At 38.3% G+C, this 18,793-nt stretch overlaps 2 protein-coding genes across 2 annotated transcripts; one reads left to right on the top strand and one right to left on the bottom strand.

Moving 5' to 3' along the window:
• Positions 1–1,320: 1,320 nt before the first annotated feature.
• On the top strand, positions 1,321–8,046 carry pdyn (prodynorphin). The gene is made up of 3 exons (XM_072696724.1): positions 1,321–1,512; positions 1,773–1,931; positions 6,315–8,046. Exons 2-3 carry the CDS (start codon positions 1,788–1,790, stop codon positions 6,897–6,899), a joined length of 729 nt encoding a protein of 242 aa, XP_072552825.1. The 5' UTR covers positions 1,321–1,512; positions 1,773–1,787; the 3' UTR covers positions 6,900–8,046.
• Positions 8,047–10,411: 2,365 nt separating this feature from the next.
• On the bottom strand, positions 10,412–17,940 carry gmeb2 (glucocorticoid modulatory element binding protein 2). The gene is made up of 10 exons (XM_072696639.1): positions 17,861–17,940; positions 16,763–16,975; positions 15,552–15,628; positions 15,264–15,388; positions 14,785–14,888; positions 13,361–13,518; positions 13,164–13,235; positions 12,883–13,020; positions 12,102–12,224; positions 10,412–11,326 (listed from the first exon to the last, which is right to left on the bottom strand). The coding sequence occupies exons 2-10, from the start codon at positions 16,894–16,896 to the stop codon at positions 10,749–10,751; spliced, it is 1,509 nt and encodes a 502-aa protein (XP_072552740.1). The 5' UTR covers positions 16,897–16,975; positions 17,861–17,940; the 3' UTR covers positions 10,412–10,748.
• Between the last annotated feature and the right edge of the window lie 853 nt (positions 17,941–18,793).

The raw sequence follows: 18,793 nt of genomic DNA, 5'->3' as shown, positions 1-18,793 counted from the left end.
GCAATTACGAATACAAAGCGGTTGGTCAGTCTGCAAGTAAAGAATGCAACATGATCAGCCTATAAGTAAAAGATGCAATATGGTCAAACAGTCTATAAGTAAGTCCTCAAACAGTCTCCAAGTTAAATACGTAAAGTGGTCCAACAGTCTACAATTAAAGGTTGCAAAGTCCTCAAACAGTCTACAAGTAAAGGATGCAAAGTCCTCAAACAGTCTCCAAGTTAAATACGTAAAGTGGTCCAACAGTCTACAATTAAAGGATGCAAAGTCCTCAAACAGTCTACAATTAAAGGATGCAAAGTCCTCAAACAGTCTCCAAGTTAAATATGCAAAGTCCTCAAACAGTCTACAAGTAAAGGATGCAAAGTCCTCAAACAGTCTCCAAGTTAAATATGTAAAGTGGTCCAACAGTCTACAATTAAAGGATGCAAAGTCCTCAAACAGTCTCCAAGTTAAATATGTAAAGTGGTCCAACAGTCTACAATTAAAGGATGCAAAGTCCTCAAACAGTCTCCAAGTTAAATATGTAAAGTGGTCCAACAGTCTACAATTAAAGGATGCAAAGTCCTCAAACAGTCTACAATTAAAGGATGCAAAGTCCTCAAACAGTCTCCAAGTTAAATATGTAAAGTGGTCCAACAGTCTACAATTAAAGGATGCAAAGTCCTCAAACAGTCTACAATTAAAGGATGCAAAGTCCTCAAACAGTCTCCAAGTTAAATATGTAAAGTGGTCCAACAGTCTACAATTAAAGGATGCAAACTGATCATACAGTCTACAAGTAAAGGGTACAATGTGGGCGAACATTCTATAAGTAAAGGACACGAAAGGCCTACATGACATAAGCAAATTTGCAAATGACCCAATATGGGCCTTTATGTGTTTACAGGTAAAGAAGCCGAACAGTCTTCAGATGTTTACTGATAAAAGATGCGAAGGAGCAGAATTCACAGTGTCCACATTTACAGGTAAAGAAGCAAAAGCATACAAAAGACACATTAGGAGCCAAGGACGCCAAGGAGAGCCTTTATTTACAGCTAATGGATGCAAAGCAGCCGAATGGGTCTTTACATGCACTGCAGACGCCTTTATGTGTTACCGGACCTTCATTAGCGCAGCATAGCACTTGGATAAATGGCATGGAGATGTGTGAAGATGTATCTGAGCTCCTGAGGGGAGTGTAACAGCAGGGGCAGGTGGGGGAGGTGAGTGGTTGGTGGGAGGAGATGGGAGGAGATGGGAGGAGGTGGGCGATCTCTCTATGACGTTTCTGCTCCTATTGGTCCAAAGAAAAGAGTTGGTTCTGATGCCGGTGGGTGACAGGACGTGGGCAGCTGAAATAAAAAGAATGAAGGGGCTGGAAGTGAGGAGGAGAGCGCAGAGCGCATGGCTGCATGGTGACTCGGGCTGGGAGATCCTTCAGCTCTAGGAGACGCAAGGTTGGGTCTAACCAGAGAGTCGTTTGCCCGTTTACCTCAACATCTGGACATCAGCAAGGACTCTCTGGACAAGGTAATGCTCTGGGCTTATGTTACACTGTTAAAATAAAGAGGCTTCAACTGGTTCTTGTGTAGAGAAGAACCTTTTAAAGGACTAGAGAACCTTCACTTGATGTAAAAGTTCTTAACAAATGTAAAGGTTCTTCAAAGGAATCGCTCAAAGAACCGTTTGAAGAACCTTTCCAGAAGTAAAGACGATTCTCAGACGCAGACGATGAAGATGAAGACGAAACCAACCTGTTGTGTGTCTCTGGTGTGTGTCCCTCACCACAGGAGCCCCGGTAGAGAATGGAGTGGTGTGTGCTGGTGCTGGTGTTGACGTTGCCGTCCCTGTCCCAGGCTGGCTGCTCAGAGCAGTGTCTGAGATGTGTTCAGCAGATCTCAGACCAAAACTCTCCAATCTCAGAGCTGAACTCGCCTCTCAGTCAGCTGGTAAGTCTGCCGTGTTCCTCGTGTGCTCACCTGAAGCTCAGAAGCGAGGGCTTTCAGGACATATGTGAGAAAGGGCTGCTGAAGTGAGATCTTTTAGGTAGGGAAGGCAGGTCGTTTCTGCAGAGCGTCGCTGCTCGCAGCCGTAGCGCATTTCAGCACCGCGGACAGCGAGCGCGCTCCTTAGTCCTGAGACTCGGCGGCGCGCACAATAGTTTGAGGCGCTTTTGTCTTCAAACAAGCAGCAAAGGAGCAGACTGGGGTTTTACTACCCTGCCGTGGTATAAGCACGCGGGCTGGCTCTATATTTACATCCATTTCTACAAAAAAAAAATATATATAAAAAAAAAAATATATATATATATATATATATATATATATATATGTATATATATATATATATATATATAATTAAATATATAAATATAATACACACACACATGGAGCATTTTCAGCAAGGCTAGTTTCTATAAAATGTGATGAGTCACAATTTATTCTACTGTTTATAATATACATTATTATTATTATTATTATTGTAGTATATATATATATATATATATATATATATATATATATTACAATTTATATTACATGTTATTATTGTTGTTGTATATATTACAATTGATATTATACATTATATTTATTATGGCATATTATATATGTTGCATTTTATATCATAAGTTTAGGTGTTTAAGTAAGGTTTTATATTATGTATGATACGTTATGACATACACTGATACAGTACATGACACAAAACTAATGACACAAAATGATAAGTTACTGTAAAGTACTGTAAAATGAGTTACGACACAATATGGTACAATATTATGAGTTAAAAATAGAATATGATACAGTCTAATTAATACATTTTAAATACGTTCTAATACAATATGACACAAAATGATGAAAACAGTATGAAAAGTTACCAAACAATATGAGACAATATGCAACTGTACAATACATGACCATATAATATGTTAGAATGTATATGTATAATATGCTGTGAAACAGTACGTTACAGTATGATTAGATATAAAGCAATACAGTAAGATAAGTAACGTTACGATATAAACAATGTTAAAATAAGATTTAGTTAATTGATACAATATGATACAAAATGCTACGATATAATACTATAACTTGCAATACAATGTGACTCAGTACGCTACAATATAAGACAATATACTGTGATACAATACGTTGATAAAATACACTACAATACGATAAAAATACCATAAATTACAACACAATATGTTTATGTACAATGTAATACGATGACGCTACGATATAATACGATAACCTGCAAACCAATACAACACACTGTGCTAAAATACTGTAAGTTACGATACAAGCTATGATATGATACTGTACGTTATGATACAATGATACACCACACTACAATAAAATACAATTGCAATACAATACATTATGATAAAATACGCTACAATACAATAAAACACTATAAATTATGACATATATATATACAAGTTTATATAAAAGTTAATAATACACGCTACGATATGATACTGTAAGTTATGATACAATGTCACACCACACTACGATAAAACACAATCAACTGCAATATACCATGCTATAATGAATTACTGTCAATTGCGATACAACACATTATGATACGATAAAACGATATCATACGATAAAAACTATAAATTACGTCACAATATGTTTATATAGAAGTTAATACGACACGATACGATACGATATAATACGATAACCATCGAACCGATACGATACACTGTGCTACAACACAACAGGTTACCTTACCAAACATTATGAAATAATACAATCCGATAAAATACTCTAAGTTGCGATAAAATTTGATACAATACGCAACAATATGATAGATAACCTGTGGTACAATACAAAGCACCATGATATAATACTGTCATTTAAAATACTATATGGGGAATGGGGCTGTTATTTATAAGCTTCATTATGTCTTTATTCTGGTTGTTTGGTTTAATTAATCTCCAGATCAGTACGATTCAATACGTTTATGTACAATTTAATACGACATGCTACGATATGATACTGTAAGTTATGATATAATGATACACCACATTACGCTAAAATACAATTGCAATACAATACATTATGATAGAATATGCTACAATATAATAAAAAACTATAAATTACGACACAATCCGTTAATATACAAGTTAATACGACACGCTCCGCTAAAATACTATGCAATACACTGTACTACAACACAACAGGTTACCTTACCAAACATGAAACAATTTTTTGACAAAATACTGTAAGTTACGATAAAATATGTTTATATACAATATGATACTGTAAGTTACGATAAAATATGTTTATATACAATATGATACTGTAAATTACGATAAAATGACACACCACCCTGTAATGAAATACAGTCAATTGCGATACAACACATTATGATAGAATACGCTACAATATGATAAAAACTATAAATTACGACACAATTTGTTTATATAGAGGTTAATATGACACAATACGATATAATACGATAACCTGCGAACCGATATGATACATTGTGCTACGACACAACAGGTTACCTTACCGAACAATATAAAACAATGTTTTGACAAAATACTGTAAGTTACAATAAAATAAGTTTATATACAAGTTAATACGACACGCTACGATATGATATACTGTCAACTGCGATACAACACATTACGATAGAATACGCTACAATACGATAAAAACTATAAATTACGACACAATCCGTTTATATACGATACGATACACTGTGCTACAACACAACGGGTTATCTTACCAAATATTATGTAACAAAAATACAAAATACTGTAAGTTACGATAAAATACGTTTACATACAATTTAATACAACACGCTACGATATGATACTGGAAGGTTCAATACAATGATACACCACAATATAATGAAATACTGTCAATTGTGATACAACACATTACGATAGAATACGCTACAATACGATAAAAACTAAATTACGACACAATCCGTTTATATACAAGTTAATACGTCACGATACGATATAATACGATAACCGGCGAACCGATACGATACACTGTGCTGCGACACAACGGGTTATCTTACCAAATATTATGTAACAAAAATACAAAATACTGTAAGTTACGATAAAATACGTTTACATACAATTTAATACAACACGCTACGATATGATACTGGAAGGTTCAATACAATGATACACCACAATATAATGAAATACTGTCAATTGTGATACAACACATTACGATAGAATACGCTACAATACGATAAAAACTATAAATTACGACACAATCCGTTTATATACAAGTTAATACGTCACGATACGATATAATACGATAACCGGCGAACCGATACGATACACTGTGCTGCGACACAACAGGTTACCTTACCAAACAATATGAAACAATGTTTTGAAAAAATACTGTAAGTTCCGATAAAATACATTTATATACAATTTAATACGACACGCTACGATATGATACTGTAAGGTTCGATACAATGATATACCACGATATAATGAATTACTGTCAATTGCGATACAACACATTATGATACGATAAAACGATATCATACGATAAAAACTATAAATTACGACACAATCTGTTTATATGATACACTGTGCTGCAACACAACAGGTTACCTTACCGAACAATATGAAACAATGTTTTGACAAAATACTGTAAGTTACAAAAAAATTTTCTTGTTTATATACAAGTTATTACGACACCCTACGATATGATACTGTAAGTTTCGATACAATGATACATTACGATATAATGATATACTGTCAATTGCGATACAACACATTACGATAGAATACGCTACAATACGATAAAAACTATAAATTACGACACAATCCGATTACAATAAAATACATTTATATACAAGTTAATACGACACGCTATGCTACAATATGATTAAAAACCCTATAAATTACGACACAATACGTTTATATAGAAGTTACTACAACACGCTACGATATGATACTGTAAGTTTCGATATATCACTCGATACATCACGATATAATGAATTACTGTCAATTGCGATACAACACATTATGTTGTATATATACGATATACGATATGATAACCATCGAAAAGATATGATACACTGTGCTACGATATAACAGGTTACCATACCAAACATTATAAAACAATATGATCCGATAAAATACTTTAAGTTACGATAAAATATGATAAAATATGATAAAATATGATACAATACTCAACAGTATGATAGATAACCTGTGGTACAATACAAAGCACCATGATATAATACTGTAGGGGAATGGGGCTGTTATTCATAAGCTTCATTATGTTTATCCTGGTTGTTTGGTTTGATTGATCTCCAGACCCCCCAATTCACCCCCCACCCTAATGTTTTGGCAGACTTGTGCTTTAGAGTGTGAGGGAGCTCTGCAGCCGGACGAGTGTGAGGAGGCTTTGCAGGTTCTTTCAGAGGACCTGAAGGAGAGCAGGCGGCGAGGCGAGGGCGAGGGGGAGGAGGAGGAGGGCGAGGAAGAGGAGGATGAAGACGAAGACGCCGAGCTGAACCTGGTGAAGCGCTACGGGGGGTTCATCAAGAGACTCGAGAAGAACAGGAACAAGCTGTGGCCGTGGAGGGAGAACAGCCTGCAGAAGGGGCAGCAGGTGGAGAAGCAGAGGGACTCCACCCTAAAGCTGCTGGAGGGGAGCAGCAAACACGCGGGAGCTTACGGGCGGCTGGAGAAACGCTACGGCGGATTCCGGAGGAAATTTGGGCCTAAGACACGGAGCAGCCCCCTCGACCCGGGCAGCCAGGAGCAGCAGCAGGAGCTTCAGAAAAGATACGGGGGCTTCATGCGGAGAATCCGTCCCAAGTTAAAGTGGGACAACCAGAAGAGATACGGGGGGTTTTTACGGCGTCACTTCAAAATCTCGGTTCGGTCCGAGGAGGAGCCTTCGCTCGAAGACCAGCTCGGGCCTTTAAAATAAAGTCAAGGTGAACAGAGACTCGCTCAGCACCTCTCGACTCTCCTCAAAACATTCATAACGTGTGTGTACAGGCTGTCTTAACCCTTTACTGCATGGCGTTGCCATACGGCGACGGGGACTTTTATTATTTATTTTTTTAAACCTCACTACAAAATAAAAGTCTTTGTTTATTTTTTTTTCCTTTGGAAATCCGAAGCGTTTATATGGTGTAATTTTTATTTAGAAATGACCTTCGCTTATGTGCTACTGACAGCAGTATAGAAATGTAGAAAATTGGTATTATTTATTTATATATACATATATATATATATATATATATTAAAGCTCTTCACTTAATTAGTTAGCTAGCTTAATTAGCACTGTAAAAGTAGCTAGGCTACCATGCTACTCAAACCCCAAACACTTTTTTTTGTTTTTTGTTTTTATCTTGCCTCAGTATACATTTGTTACAGATTTTATATAACATATTATTTAATTTATAATTAATTTCTAGTGTATAGTGTCTCGACGTGTGTATAATTTAATATTTACACACCAAAAAAAAAGAGAAAATTAATCAAACACAAGCTAAGTAATATTATAACTTTTTTTTCACACATAAAACAAGTTTAGATGCCGTCAGTTTTATATAAAATGATAAAATTGAGAAATCAGCGGTCAGTGTTCAGTAGAGGTAGCTAGCTAAATGAATGGGTAGGCTTGGACTGGCTGAAGGATATGGATATTGATTTCTTTAATCAGTTTCTATAATGATTCTATAATTAATATGATAATTGTAAAATAATTGTGTAAATGTGACCCTTATGCGCTTCATTTTGAGGCCTGTTTGAGGCCTGCTCTACTCCAGCTGTCTACACACTGCAGTTTATGCCACAGGACAACAAAATGCAAATCTCCCTTAAAAATAAGACCATTTCCTAAAATGATTTCATTGAAGGAGGCTGTTTTAACTGTTTTCTGTGTTATCTGTGTATGTATAACCCATGCAGTAAAAGGCTAAGAGTCCCAAAACCTCGCTGCTAACATGGAGCCAGCTGCCCCCCTCTCCTCCTCTCATACCCACTGTACAGTCCTGCTGCAGTCAGTGCTTGTTTAAACCTCACTAATAAAGGGCAAGAGCTTTGTTTGCCAAAACCTGCAACGGAAATATGTTTTGTGTCGCTTACATTGAGTACAAGAGCATTTCTGAAGCACAAAAATTTAATAAATGATCTTATTTTTAAGGAGAAAATCACTTCTAACATTTTAGCATTTTTCAGCTCGGCCCAACAGCGCCTCCCCGAGTCCGCGGACAGAACAGCAACAGCGAGCAGCACTGAACTGAAGCTGATCAATAGCCTCATATTAATTAATTAATGAATCTTTACGTGAAATTGAGGTTTATTGGACGTCATATTTTTTTAACGTGTTCTATTCTTGCAGTAAACTGGTTTTAGCACATTTATAGATCATATAATTCGAATTCAAATGGACCATTTTCACATTAATAACATATAACAGAAATATTAATAAATGTTCAATTGAAAAGCTGTGTTTTTCCCCCCAGTGTGTTATGAATGATAACCCCACAGCTTCAGGGCTTTTCAGTGTCTAAATAGTTACAGGTTGGCTTGGACAGCATATAAACGTGTAACTGTATCTACACTTGCTTCTATTTATATCCTTAATCATTTTTGCATGTATTTGTAAAGGTCAGATATATAAAATATAGATATACAGTGCATATATAGCAAATATATATATATATATATATATATATATATATATATATATAAAAAAAACAAATAACAATGTGCAAATCTTGTTGATATCTACTAATATCATATATCAGCTGCTTTAAGTTGCACCCATTGCAGACATATATGTGCAAATGCACACACACCGCTTGCCTAGCTCACTGTGTGAGCAGAGGAGCAATGCTCCCCCAACATCTAGTAGAAAGTCATCTTTCTTGGACAGTAGAGACAGTTACTCCAACAAAAGCAGGATCAGCTCTTTGAATACCCTTAACTTCGAAAGAAACAATGAATGAGCAGGTGTCCCAATACTTCTGTCCATATAGTGAATATCCATACACATATAGTAAAAAGGAATTTGTCTTTTACGTCTTTTTTTTTACTATATATATATATATATATATATATATATATATATACACACACACATACTGTGTATTTGTAGGTCTACACACACGCACACATATACAATGATAAATTATAATAAATAACATTAAATATATATATAAACCTATATTTTACATATATGTGTATATTTTGCATAATTTATCAATTGTTAATTGTAATTAGCATTATTAACATTATATATCACGTTTTAATTCAGACTAAAGACCACCCATATATACATATATTTGGTGGTCTTGAGTCTGAATGAAAATGACATGTCTGTTCTCACTCATCTGTGAGCAACTTCGAGCGCACGAGTGAGAACACAATTAACTCCAGACCTTGAGCAGACTGGCCTAAATGAACTGGGCTTCAGACAAAAGAGTCTTGACGTAAAGCTGAGGCAGATAAAGAAACCTGCAAGGCCTTGGTGTGGCGCTATTAACAGCTCCCTCAGTCTGAATGTAGCCTAATTATAACTGGGCTGTGGGCACAAGTATTATTTAGGAGCCATTTATGAACATACACTATATATCCACATGTTTGTGGACACCCCTTCACACAACAGTACTCTCTGAAGCAGACCATCACGTAGCTTTTGCACCATGTCTAATAAACACCCCCCCCCTCTCTGGAATGATGGCTGGTGCTCCATCCAATACGTTTGGGATGAGCTGGGGAGTTGGGGATAAGGTGGGGGTGGTGATCCTCATCCAGCATCCTGACCTCACAAACTTGTCTCTTGTCACTAAATGCAACCAAATCCTCACAGCAATGCTCCTCCAAAATCTAGTAGAAAGCAGGATACAGTCTTTTTAATACCCTTGATTTCAGAAGACATTGGGACAAGCAGGTGTGCCAATACTTTTATCCCAATAGTGTATAATACATTTATAAATGTAGGAGACCCCTTGCACCCCTCTCATGAAAATCAAGCTTGTGTGGTCTCTTTCTGAGAGTAGATGCTGTACTTCACAGACATCAAGAGCCATCTGCTACTGGGATGAGATTTTAGGGCTGTTGGAGATTTCTTTACTCATCTTGAACTTGCTAGGACTCAATACAACAGCTAACAGAGGAACTTCCATCAACCCACCCCTGAGAGAGAGCATGGCAGATTGTGCTCTCTAAGACTCCGGCTGCTGTTGGTCAGCAATCCTCAGATCATAGTGGCGGTGCCTTAGTCCACTGGACCACTCTGAGCTCCCTCACCAACGGCTTTCTAAGAATTTTCATGAATCTGTTCTTGAGAAACGTCCTAACAGAATGTCTAGGTCAGATTAATGATGAAAAGCTTACAGTTTATAAGCTGCTCTTATAATGATGGACCCCATTGACCTTGAAACTTGAACAAATCCCACATAAGAAAACACTGGTGGAGGTCGGAAATTTCGAAAAATGGGGTTTAATAAGGAATTTATGAATAAGGCCATTAAATATACAATGTAATGTAAAGGGTGGCTGGTGTTTATAAGAAATAAAGTTAACTTATATACAGAAATACAAGGTTTAATAGAATGGTGAACGCAAAAGAATGATGGATTGTGTGGATTATGAGACGTCCTGAAGCTCACAAGAAGCTCAGAACCGAAGCGAGACTCCTTTCATGTTTGCAAAAACAACCCATGGATCTTCACGTTACTCTAAAAAGCCCTTCTTCTCATCATGGATCATTTCTTTCCACACACAGCCATGGCTGGAATGTTACCTCCACCGTCTCTGCCTCTTACTGCCTGTCTTTGCCCTGATGCTCTGGGTTCTCCTCCACCATTTCTTCTGCCTGAGCTCCTACAGTCTCTACCGCAGCCGTGCTCACAGGCAACGCCACTACAGTGTTACCAGCGGCTCCCCCTGCTGGTGCAGCCAAGTTCTGCAGCGTTGGCAAGGTGACCAGCTGAAAAGGGCTGACCACCTTGACGATAGCGGGTCCTCCTGGCCCCTCCTGGACCGCAGCTGAGCTCAGGACAGTCAGGTTGGAGTCAGGCTGCAGTTCCGTCCCGCCTGGAGACGTGAGCACCGTGTAGCCGCCGAACAGAGGCGCCTGGGCTGGGACGGGCGTCCCCATGGCTGAGAGGATCTTGTCCAGAGGGATTCCTGTGAGCTGGGTGATGGGCAGGGTGAACTGTGTGGGCGGTGCGACTGTCACAGAGGCGGGGCCGGAGACGGCCCGGGTGAGGCGGGGCCGCTTGGGGGCTGGAGGCGTGGCCACGGGAGTCAGGGTCATGAGGACGTTGTTGAGGTGCTGGGATTTGCTCTTAAGTTCCTTCGCGCGCTTGCGGTGCTCGTCGCACTGCTGTTCCAGAGCTACAGGGACCAACACACACACACACAATCAAATTCTAAGTGAGTAAAAATGAGTAAACATCTCAATCTGTTCTGAAAGATTGATACTGGAGCCCATCAAGGCATGTTTTAATGGATTAGCCACAACAGGCCTGATCCAATTCCAGTTTTTAAGGCCGGTTTGCACATTTGAGGATGTGTTTCTACTTGTCAGCTTTGGTTCGACTAAAAGGAACCCTGGTGCGCTTGCTCTGTTAGTGTGGTTCGTAAGAGTAAGTGTGAAAGCTGCCTTTCCAACTCTGGTGCACAATAAACAAGCAAGCTGAGATCATCTGAGCAAAGGCAAAGGCATCTAAACGAACAAAAGGCAGAGCTGTGCACGAGCACAGGGTCACTCCACACACACTACCACGCAGTGTTTCACAACAGGCCATCATTTGAACTGCATTCATTAGCGTAGTTGCCTCAGTAAAGTAAAGAGGGGTGTGATTGGGGATGCAGCCACAGTATTGTTCATTTTTGTGGCTAGCGTTTCTCCCCTACCTCCCCTCTAATCGTGCAGGACCTGTGGACACACCCACCTCATTGTAGCAACGGTCATACGAGCATCATCCATCACTATTGTCCTCTGTTGCTTCAATTACAGAGGACTAAACCAGAACTAAAATCTAATTTGTCACATTTTCCTACCTGGGCTGAACAGAGGAAACTGAACTACACGTATAAACACACCCTAAAACACTAGGATGCGTACATCCCTCATCCTAACATCAAATTCACATCATTTAATACTCGCCCACTAAGCTTCGAGTATACTGCTCCCTGCAGCGGTCCATTTCGCTCTTGTGGCTGGCCAACACCTTCTTCACCAGGTCCAGCATCCCGAAGTTCTGGACAATGTTGTTGAGCAGAGCTGCATCTGCAAAGGACAGGAAACACTTTTACAGGGTCATATTTAGAGTAGAATTAATTGTCCATTAATACTTTATGGACAAAAGTATTGGGACACCTACTCATTCATTGTTTTTTCTGAAATCAAGGGTCTTAGAAAACAGTTAATCCTTCTTTTGTTGGAGTAACTGTCTCTACTGCCCAGGGAAGGCGGCTTTCTACTAGATTCTGTGAGGATATGATTGCATTCAGACCTCACTAAGAGCATTAGTGAGGTCGTTAGTGAGGTTGGATCATAAACACCCCACCTCATCATCCCTAACTACCCAACTCCTCCCAGAAGTACAGGATGGAGCTCCGTCAATCATCATTGAAGAGAACAGTTCTTCCACTGCTCCACAGCTCAATGCTGCTGGGGGGCTTTATACCCCTCTAGCCCACGCCTGGCTATAGTTTATAGTTTCAAGTTAATAGTTTCAAGTTGATCTGCACCAGAGAGTCCTATTCTATTGGCAATACTTTTCTACAAGGACTACACAAGCTGTGTTTGTGTGTGCATTTGCACATTTGTGTCAGCAATGGCTGCAACTTCAAGTAGCTGAAGAGGTTCATTAGAAGGAGTGTCCACAAACATTTGGACATATAGTGCATGTTTTCTACAGTGACCGTGCCCTTCATACACTGACCTCTGATCTGCAGTGGAGATTCCTGGATACGCTCCTGCATGCCTTGGAGGATTTCCTCAATCTCTTTCTGCAGATCTTCCATGATGTCATCCAGCAGCCCCATGTCCTTCAGAGCTCTCCAGAACGTCATGGTGTCCTCTGAGAACCAGACAAAAACGTTCTCACAGGAAAGCAACTCTTAATTGTCAGAAATGCGTTGATCTAATGAAAAAAATTTGATGGCTAAACAGTGAGCCGCAATTCAGCCACTTGTTTATGAAGTCTGTGCAAATTCCCATCACCTCCTATGGCTGTGACCCATTCCGTGCTGTCGTCAGACGTTTCTGTGGAGAACGTGGCTGGAGATCCATTCACTGCAATAGTAAACAAATCACCAGTATTTGTATTAAACTGCTGATGACATCCTCCGAAGGGTGGAAAACAGACAATGACATTCACGCAGCCAGTTAAGCTGGATCATGTGCACATGCTTCATTACCATCAGCAGAAGCTGGTGTTGCTGGCACGGTCTCAGTGGACTGCTGGCTGCTGAGCGAGGCTCGCGTCCCCACCAGGTCGATCTTAGTGCTGCGGCACGTGTTGGAGCACAGCTTGGAATGCTGGTAGAAGTCTAGCTCTCCAGAGTCCATGATCTTCCTGCAGATCAACCAAGAGAAGGAGGTAAAGCAAAAATGGTTGGTAGTTTAGTTCAGTGCATGAATAATGGTCAATAAGACTGGGAGTCTGGTTGAGTCAATTGACTCTGGGGTCTAAGAAGAAGACAATATTAAGGAAAAGATAATAACTTTAGATTTTATGTTGTTTAGTCGATTTCAGTTTAGGTTATAAGGGTATTTAAATTGATCTGGTTTTGTTTATATATTTATTAGTATATATAAAAATCAAAGTATATAAAATTTTTCCCCTTTATTTCCTTTGTTCAAGTAAGACATTTAACACTTAAGAGTCACAATCATACATGATCATTTATTTTGCCTTGTGTTAACTAAAATATTTTGAGATTATGATGTCACAAAATGTTGTATAATAAATAATAATAATTATTATTATTATCATTATTATTATTCATAGTATTATTACATATTTATTAACATTCTCCTTTTATGAAGCACACTGAAATATTATAAGTATGGTGTATAAAAATTATTATTATTCCTGTTGCTGTAATAATAATAATAATAATAATAATAATAATAAATATAGTCGTATTGTTATTATTATTATTGTTGCTGTTATTATTATTATAAGTATTATTATTATTATTATTGTCAATCATCAATGTTTTCATTGTGTGATGATACGATGACCTTATTAAAATAATAAGTGGTTCTGACCAGAGAACTATGAATATTTCCCTTATGTTTTGTTGATCTTTTGTTTCATTACTGGATAAAATGTGAGTTGTAAAAAAAGTGCTTTACAAATAATTTGCTTAAATTATCAATATTATAACATATTGATATAACATATTCATATCCATTTATTATTACATTTGCCTTGTGTGCAGCACATAATAACCACAACAACAGTATAATAATAGCAATAATAATAGCTGTTTGTCAGTGTTATACAATTAGATAGTATACTATTATATTATTAGTAATAATGATAGTAGTAGTAGTAGTATTAATATTATCATTGGATTCACTGGAGTCTGTTTAATTGTTGCCCATATTAAATTATTATATTGCTCGATTTTATTTAGGAGTACCAGTCCATTACATTAACAATAATAACAATAATAGCATAGTAGATATATTTAAATATACATATAGAAATAAATGTAATATACTAACCTATTCACGTAGCATCACCCAAAGGAGGTATGCCTACGTCACGCAACCTACACAGTTCCATGAAACCATCTTCTGAAGCCTCCAGCCTATCATGAGGTTCACGCACCTTAACATTGTCCCGTTGAGGCGAATCGCCCTCTTCCAGTCTTTCAGAGTGGATTTTCCAGCCAGGTAGACAAACTCTTTTGGACTGATCAGGTGATCGTTGAACTGTAACACAAAGCATTACAGCCAATCAGACTGCTGCACTCAGCTCGCCGTGGTCCCACATCCTGGCACAAACAGCAATTTCAGGGGTCATTCTCAATGCCCACCAGCAGTCATCTTCATGTAACAAGAAAAACGGCCTTATTTATCCAAAGCAAAGCCACACCACAGCAGTTCGTCATCCATTACTACAGAGTTCTCGCTAAGGCTTGTGCTGGTTCGCTGTACTTCTCAGACCAGAGAATAACATCAGAGCCTTACCTGATGAGCACTATAAATCCGTCCAGAAAATGAATCAATCAGTTTCCTCAGGACAAGTCAAATAAGAACTTGGGGTCATCAAAAAGAGATCAAAATGTGAACACGTGACTCACTTACCTGTACACATTTGACGTTGATGCCAGGGCAGACAAACTTCTTCCACACAAGGTCAGCTTTGCTGTCACCGCAGGTTATTTGGTAAAGGATGTCAGCCTCCACATCCACGTCTTCTGAAATCTTCACTGTGTTGAGAATTGCACCAGAAATCATGAGATAAACTCAATAATGTGGGCTTAACTGCTGTTGTCAGATGTTCAGTGATGCCAAGTCAGGTCTGCCAAGGTCTGAGCTATATCAATAAGCAGCAGTAAGTGCAATCAAAGCTTTTTACAGAAAGCGTCCTACCAAGAACTGCTTCCTTAGGCAGGGAGATGGTGGTGGGGCTGGAATCAGACTCCAAACTCTGCTCTATTATGTCCACCCTGTAGACGGAAAGCACAGCCATGCATTATTTCGGACTTGGCAAGCCTTGCTGATCAATCCTGGTATGGTATAGTAGCTATCAGCAGGTAAATATGCTCCTATTTATGACCGTGTAATGACCATGTAACAGACCATTAAATAATATTAAATGACAAGACTCTGTACAGTAATGTGAGTGGGCACCAAGGAATTTGTCTACACTAAACAAACCCACAGCAGTTTTGACTCGAACCACATTATTAGCTACTGATCAAAGCCCTTCTTGAACCAACAAAGCCTGCCTGGTTCTGGACTGACATTCTTTGGACAGACAAAACCAAGATTAGCTTACACCAGAATTATCTAAAGAGAAAGGTATGGAGAAGGAAAAGAAAGGCTCATGATGCAAAGCATACAACATCATCTGCCAAACATGGTGGAGGCACTGTTATGGCATGGGCATATATGGCTCCCATTGAAACTGTGTCGCTCATGTTTATTTATGATTTAACTGCTGACAGAAGTAGCAGGATACATTCTGAAGTGTATAGAGCTTTGCTTTCTGCTCCGATTTATGGCACTTCACAGTCCAAATGGAAAATGGCACACAAAACATACTTGGAAAGCAACCACAAGAGCTTCTTAAGGCAAGACATTTGAATATTGTTACATGGCAAAGTCAGTCACCCGACCTCAAGTCAACCTTTTTTTTTACTTTCTAAAGACAAATCTGAAGCAGAAAGACCCACAAACAAGCAGCAACTGGCTGCAGTCTGGCAACACATCTCAAAGGGAACCCGTGTTCATGGCTTCCAGATTTCAGGCAGTCACTGACTGCAAAGGAGACTGCAAAGTTTTGAAATTCACCCTTGCATTTATAATTGTATTAGTTTGTCCAATTACTTTTGACAATTAGTTTTTACATCTCATCTACTACGTACTCAGACATTACCACAATCATTTCAGTGGCTAAATACTTATGGACTCAACCCTCAAAATGCAATTTCTGGACCAATATGTGGACCATTAACAGGTTAGTGTAGTGGTTCACACTCTGGAGTCTTGAGTTTGAACAGGGGAAACCCAAAAGTGTGCATAGTGTGGGGTCCCCAGGACTTGGACTGGGCACCCCCGTGTAAAGGTACGGCTCTCACTCGGGTTGTTCCAGGGCCGCAGTCTCCAGCATGTTCTTCACCTCTTCCCCCGAGGTGCTCGGGTCTGAGCCGTCCGGAGTGGTCACCACCACCACCTCCTCCACATGGACGTTCACCTCGGAGGATGACGCCATGGGGTCGGCCACGGGTGCAGAAGGCCCTCACTTCTCTCTGGCTGTCAGATGGCAACTAAATGGGAAGCGGCGAGACTTCCTGAGGAGGAACACACAGAGTTAGTGAGTGAAGAGGTAGAGATGTGCAGTGTGGCAATATCATATCGTATCGCTTCCTCCCTCCAGGCACGTTAGTTGGTTGCCCAGTGATGTTGCATCGGCGGCAGTTCGAAAAATGAGAGGTTTGACTGCACACGTGTCAAAAGGGTCTAACGGCTCACTGGTGTCGGGGGCGTTGTGTGGGATGGGCTGGGGAGAGTATGTACGGGGTTGGGTAATTGGCGGTCCAGATTGGGGGGAGGAAACGGGTGAAAGATCCTGATAAATACCACATGAAATATGACAATATTTTATCAAATTGCAATTTATAGAAGGTATTTAATATGATACCTATATATATATATATAAAAGTCTTTATCAAGTTGGAATAATATTAGACAACACCTGACTGACCTGGGGTCTTCAGTAATAAAAGAAAAAGGTATGTTAACACCGAAATGATATTATATATGATAAATAATGCCTTCCAAAAGGCAATAGAGGCTTTTGCTTTATGTGGGATAACCTGGGGGGTTATTTAGGGGCGTTTCTACTACAGGCATGTCCTGCTAACCCAGCTAACGTTAGATTAGAGATCTCCCAGCCCTGCCCTAGCTAAATCTAATCCCAGTGACTAACAGAACTCATGCTATAAGAGATAAACGAGATAACTCATGAGCTGCTCCACCGGGGCTGCACCGGGGCTTGAGCTAGCACTAGCTATAGCTAGCATTAGCAGCGAGCTAACTGAACTGCACAAACCGACAAACCCACGGGTTTAACCAACAACAGACCGCATCTACAGACTCGGCTTTATTTAGACTCCAGCTAGTCTCGGTTTTGAGGTTTACAGACTCTGAGTTTAATGGATATATTACTTGTTTACCTGCAGCGCTCGAGTTTGTTTAGGAAGCGCCTAGCCGGTTGACAGCAGCACGCATGCGCAGGACACTCCACGGGTGTGACGTAGGTGTTGTGTTTAAAGGGAATGAGATATATCATAATCAATGAGATATAAAATGAGGTATAATAACCTGAATAATAAATATTAATAAAAAATAATAATATTAATAACAATAATGTAACCCCCCCAATTGATCAATTAAAGCTTAAAGTTGTTTTACATAATAAAAACTTGAAATAATATCATAATCAATGAGATATAAAATGAGGTATAATAACCTGAATAATAAATATTAATAAAAAATAATAATATTAATAACAATAATGTAACCCCCCCAATTGATCAATTAAAGCTTGAAGTTGTTTTACATAATAAAAACTTGAAATAATATCATAATCAATGAGATATAAAATGAGGTATAATAACCTGAATATTAAATATTAATAAAAAATAATAATATTAATAACAATAATGTAAACCCCCCAATTGATCAATTAAAGCTTGAAGTTGTTTTACACAATAAAAACTTGAAATAATATCATAATCAATGAGATATAAAATGAGGTATAATAACCTGAATAATAAATATTAATAAAAAATAATAATATTAATAACAATAATGTAACCCCCCCAATTGATCAATTAAAGCTTAAAGTTGTTTTACATAATAAAAACTTGAAATAATATCATAATCAATGAGATATAAAATGAGGTATAATAACCTGAATAATAAATATTAATAAAAAATAATAATATTAATAACAATAATGTAACCCCCCCAATTGATCAATTAAAGCTTGAAGTTGTTTTACATAATAAAAACTTGAAATAATATCATAATCAATGAGATATAAAATGAGGTATAATAACCTGAATATTAAATATTAATAAAAAATAATAATATTAATAACAATA

This window comes from Salminus brasiliensis, chromosome 14 (genome assembly GCF_030463535.1).
Source record: "Salminus brasiliensis chromosome 14, fSalBra1.hap2, whole genome shotgun sequence".
Lineage (NCBI taxonomy): Eukaryota > Metazoa > Chordata > Actinopteri > Characiformes > Bryconidae > Salminus > Salminus brasiliensis.
This window is presented reverse-complemented; position numbering and strand designations above follow the sequence as displayed.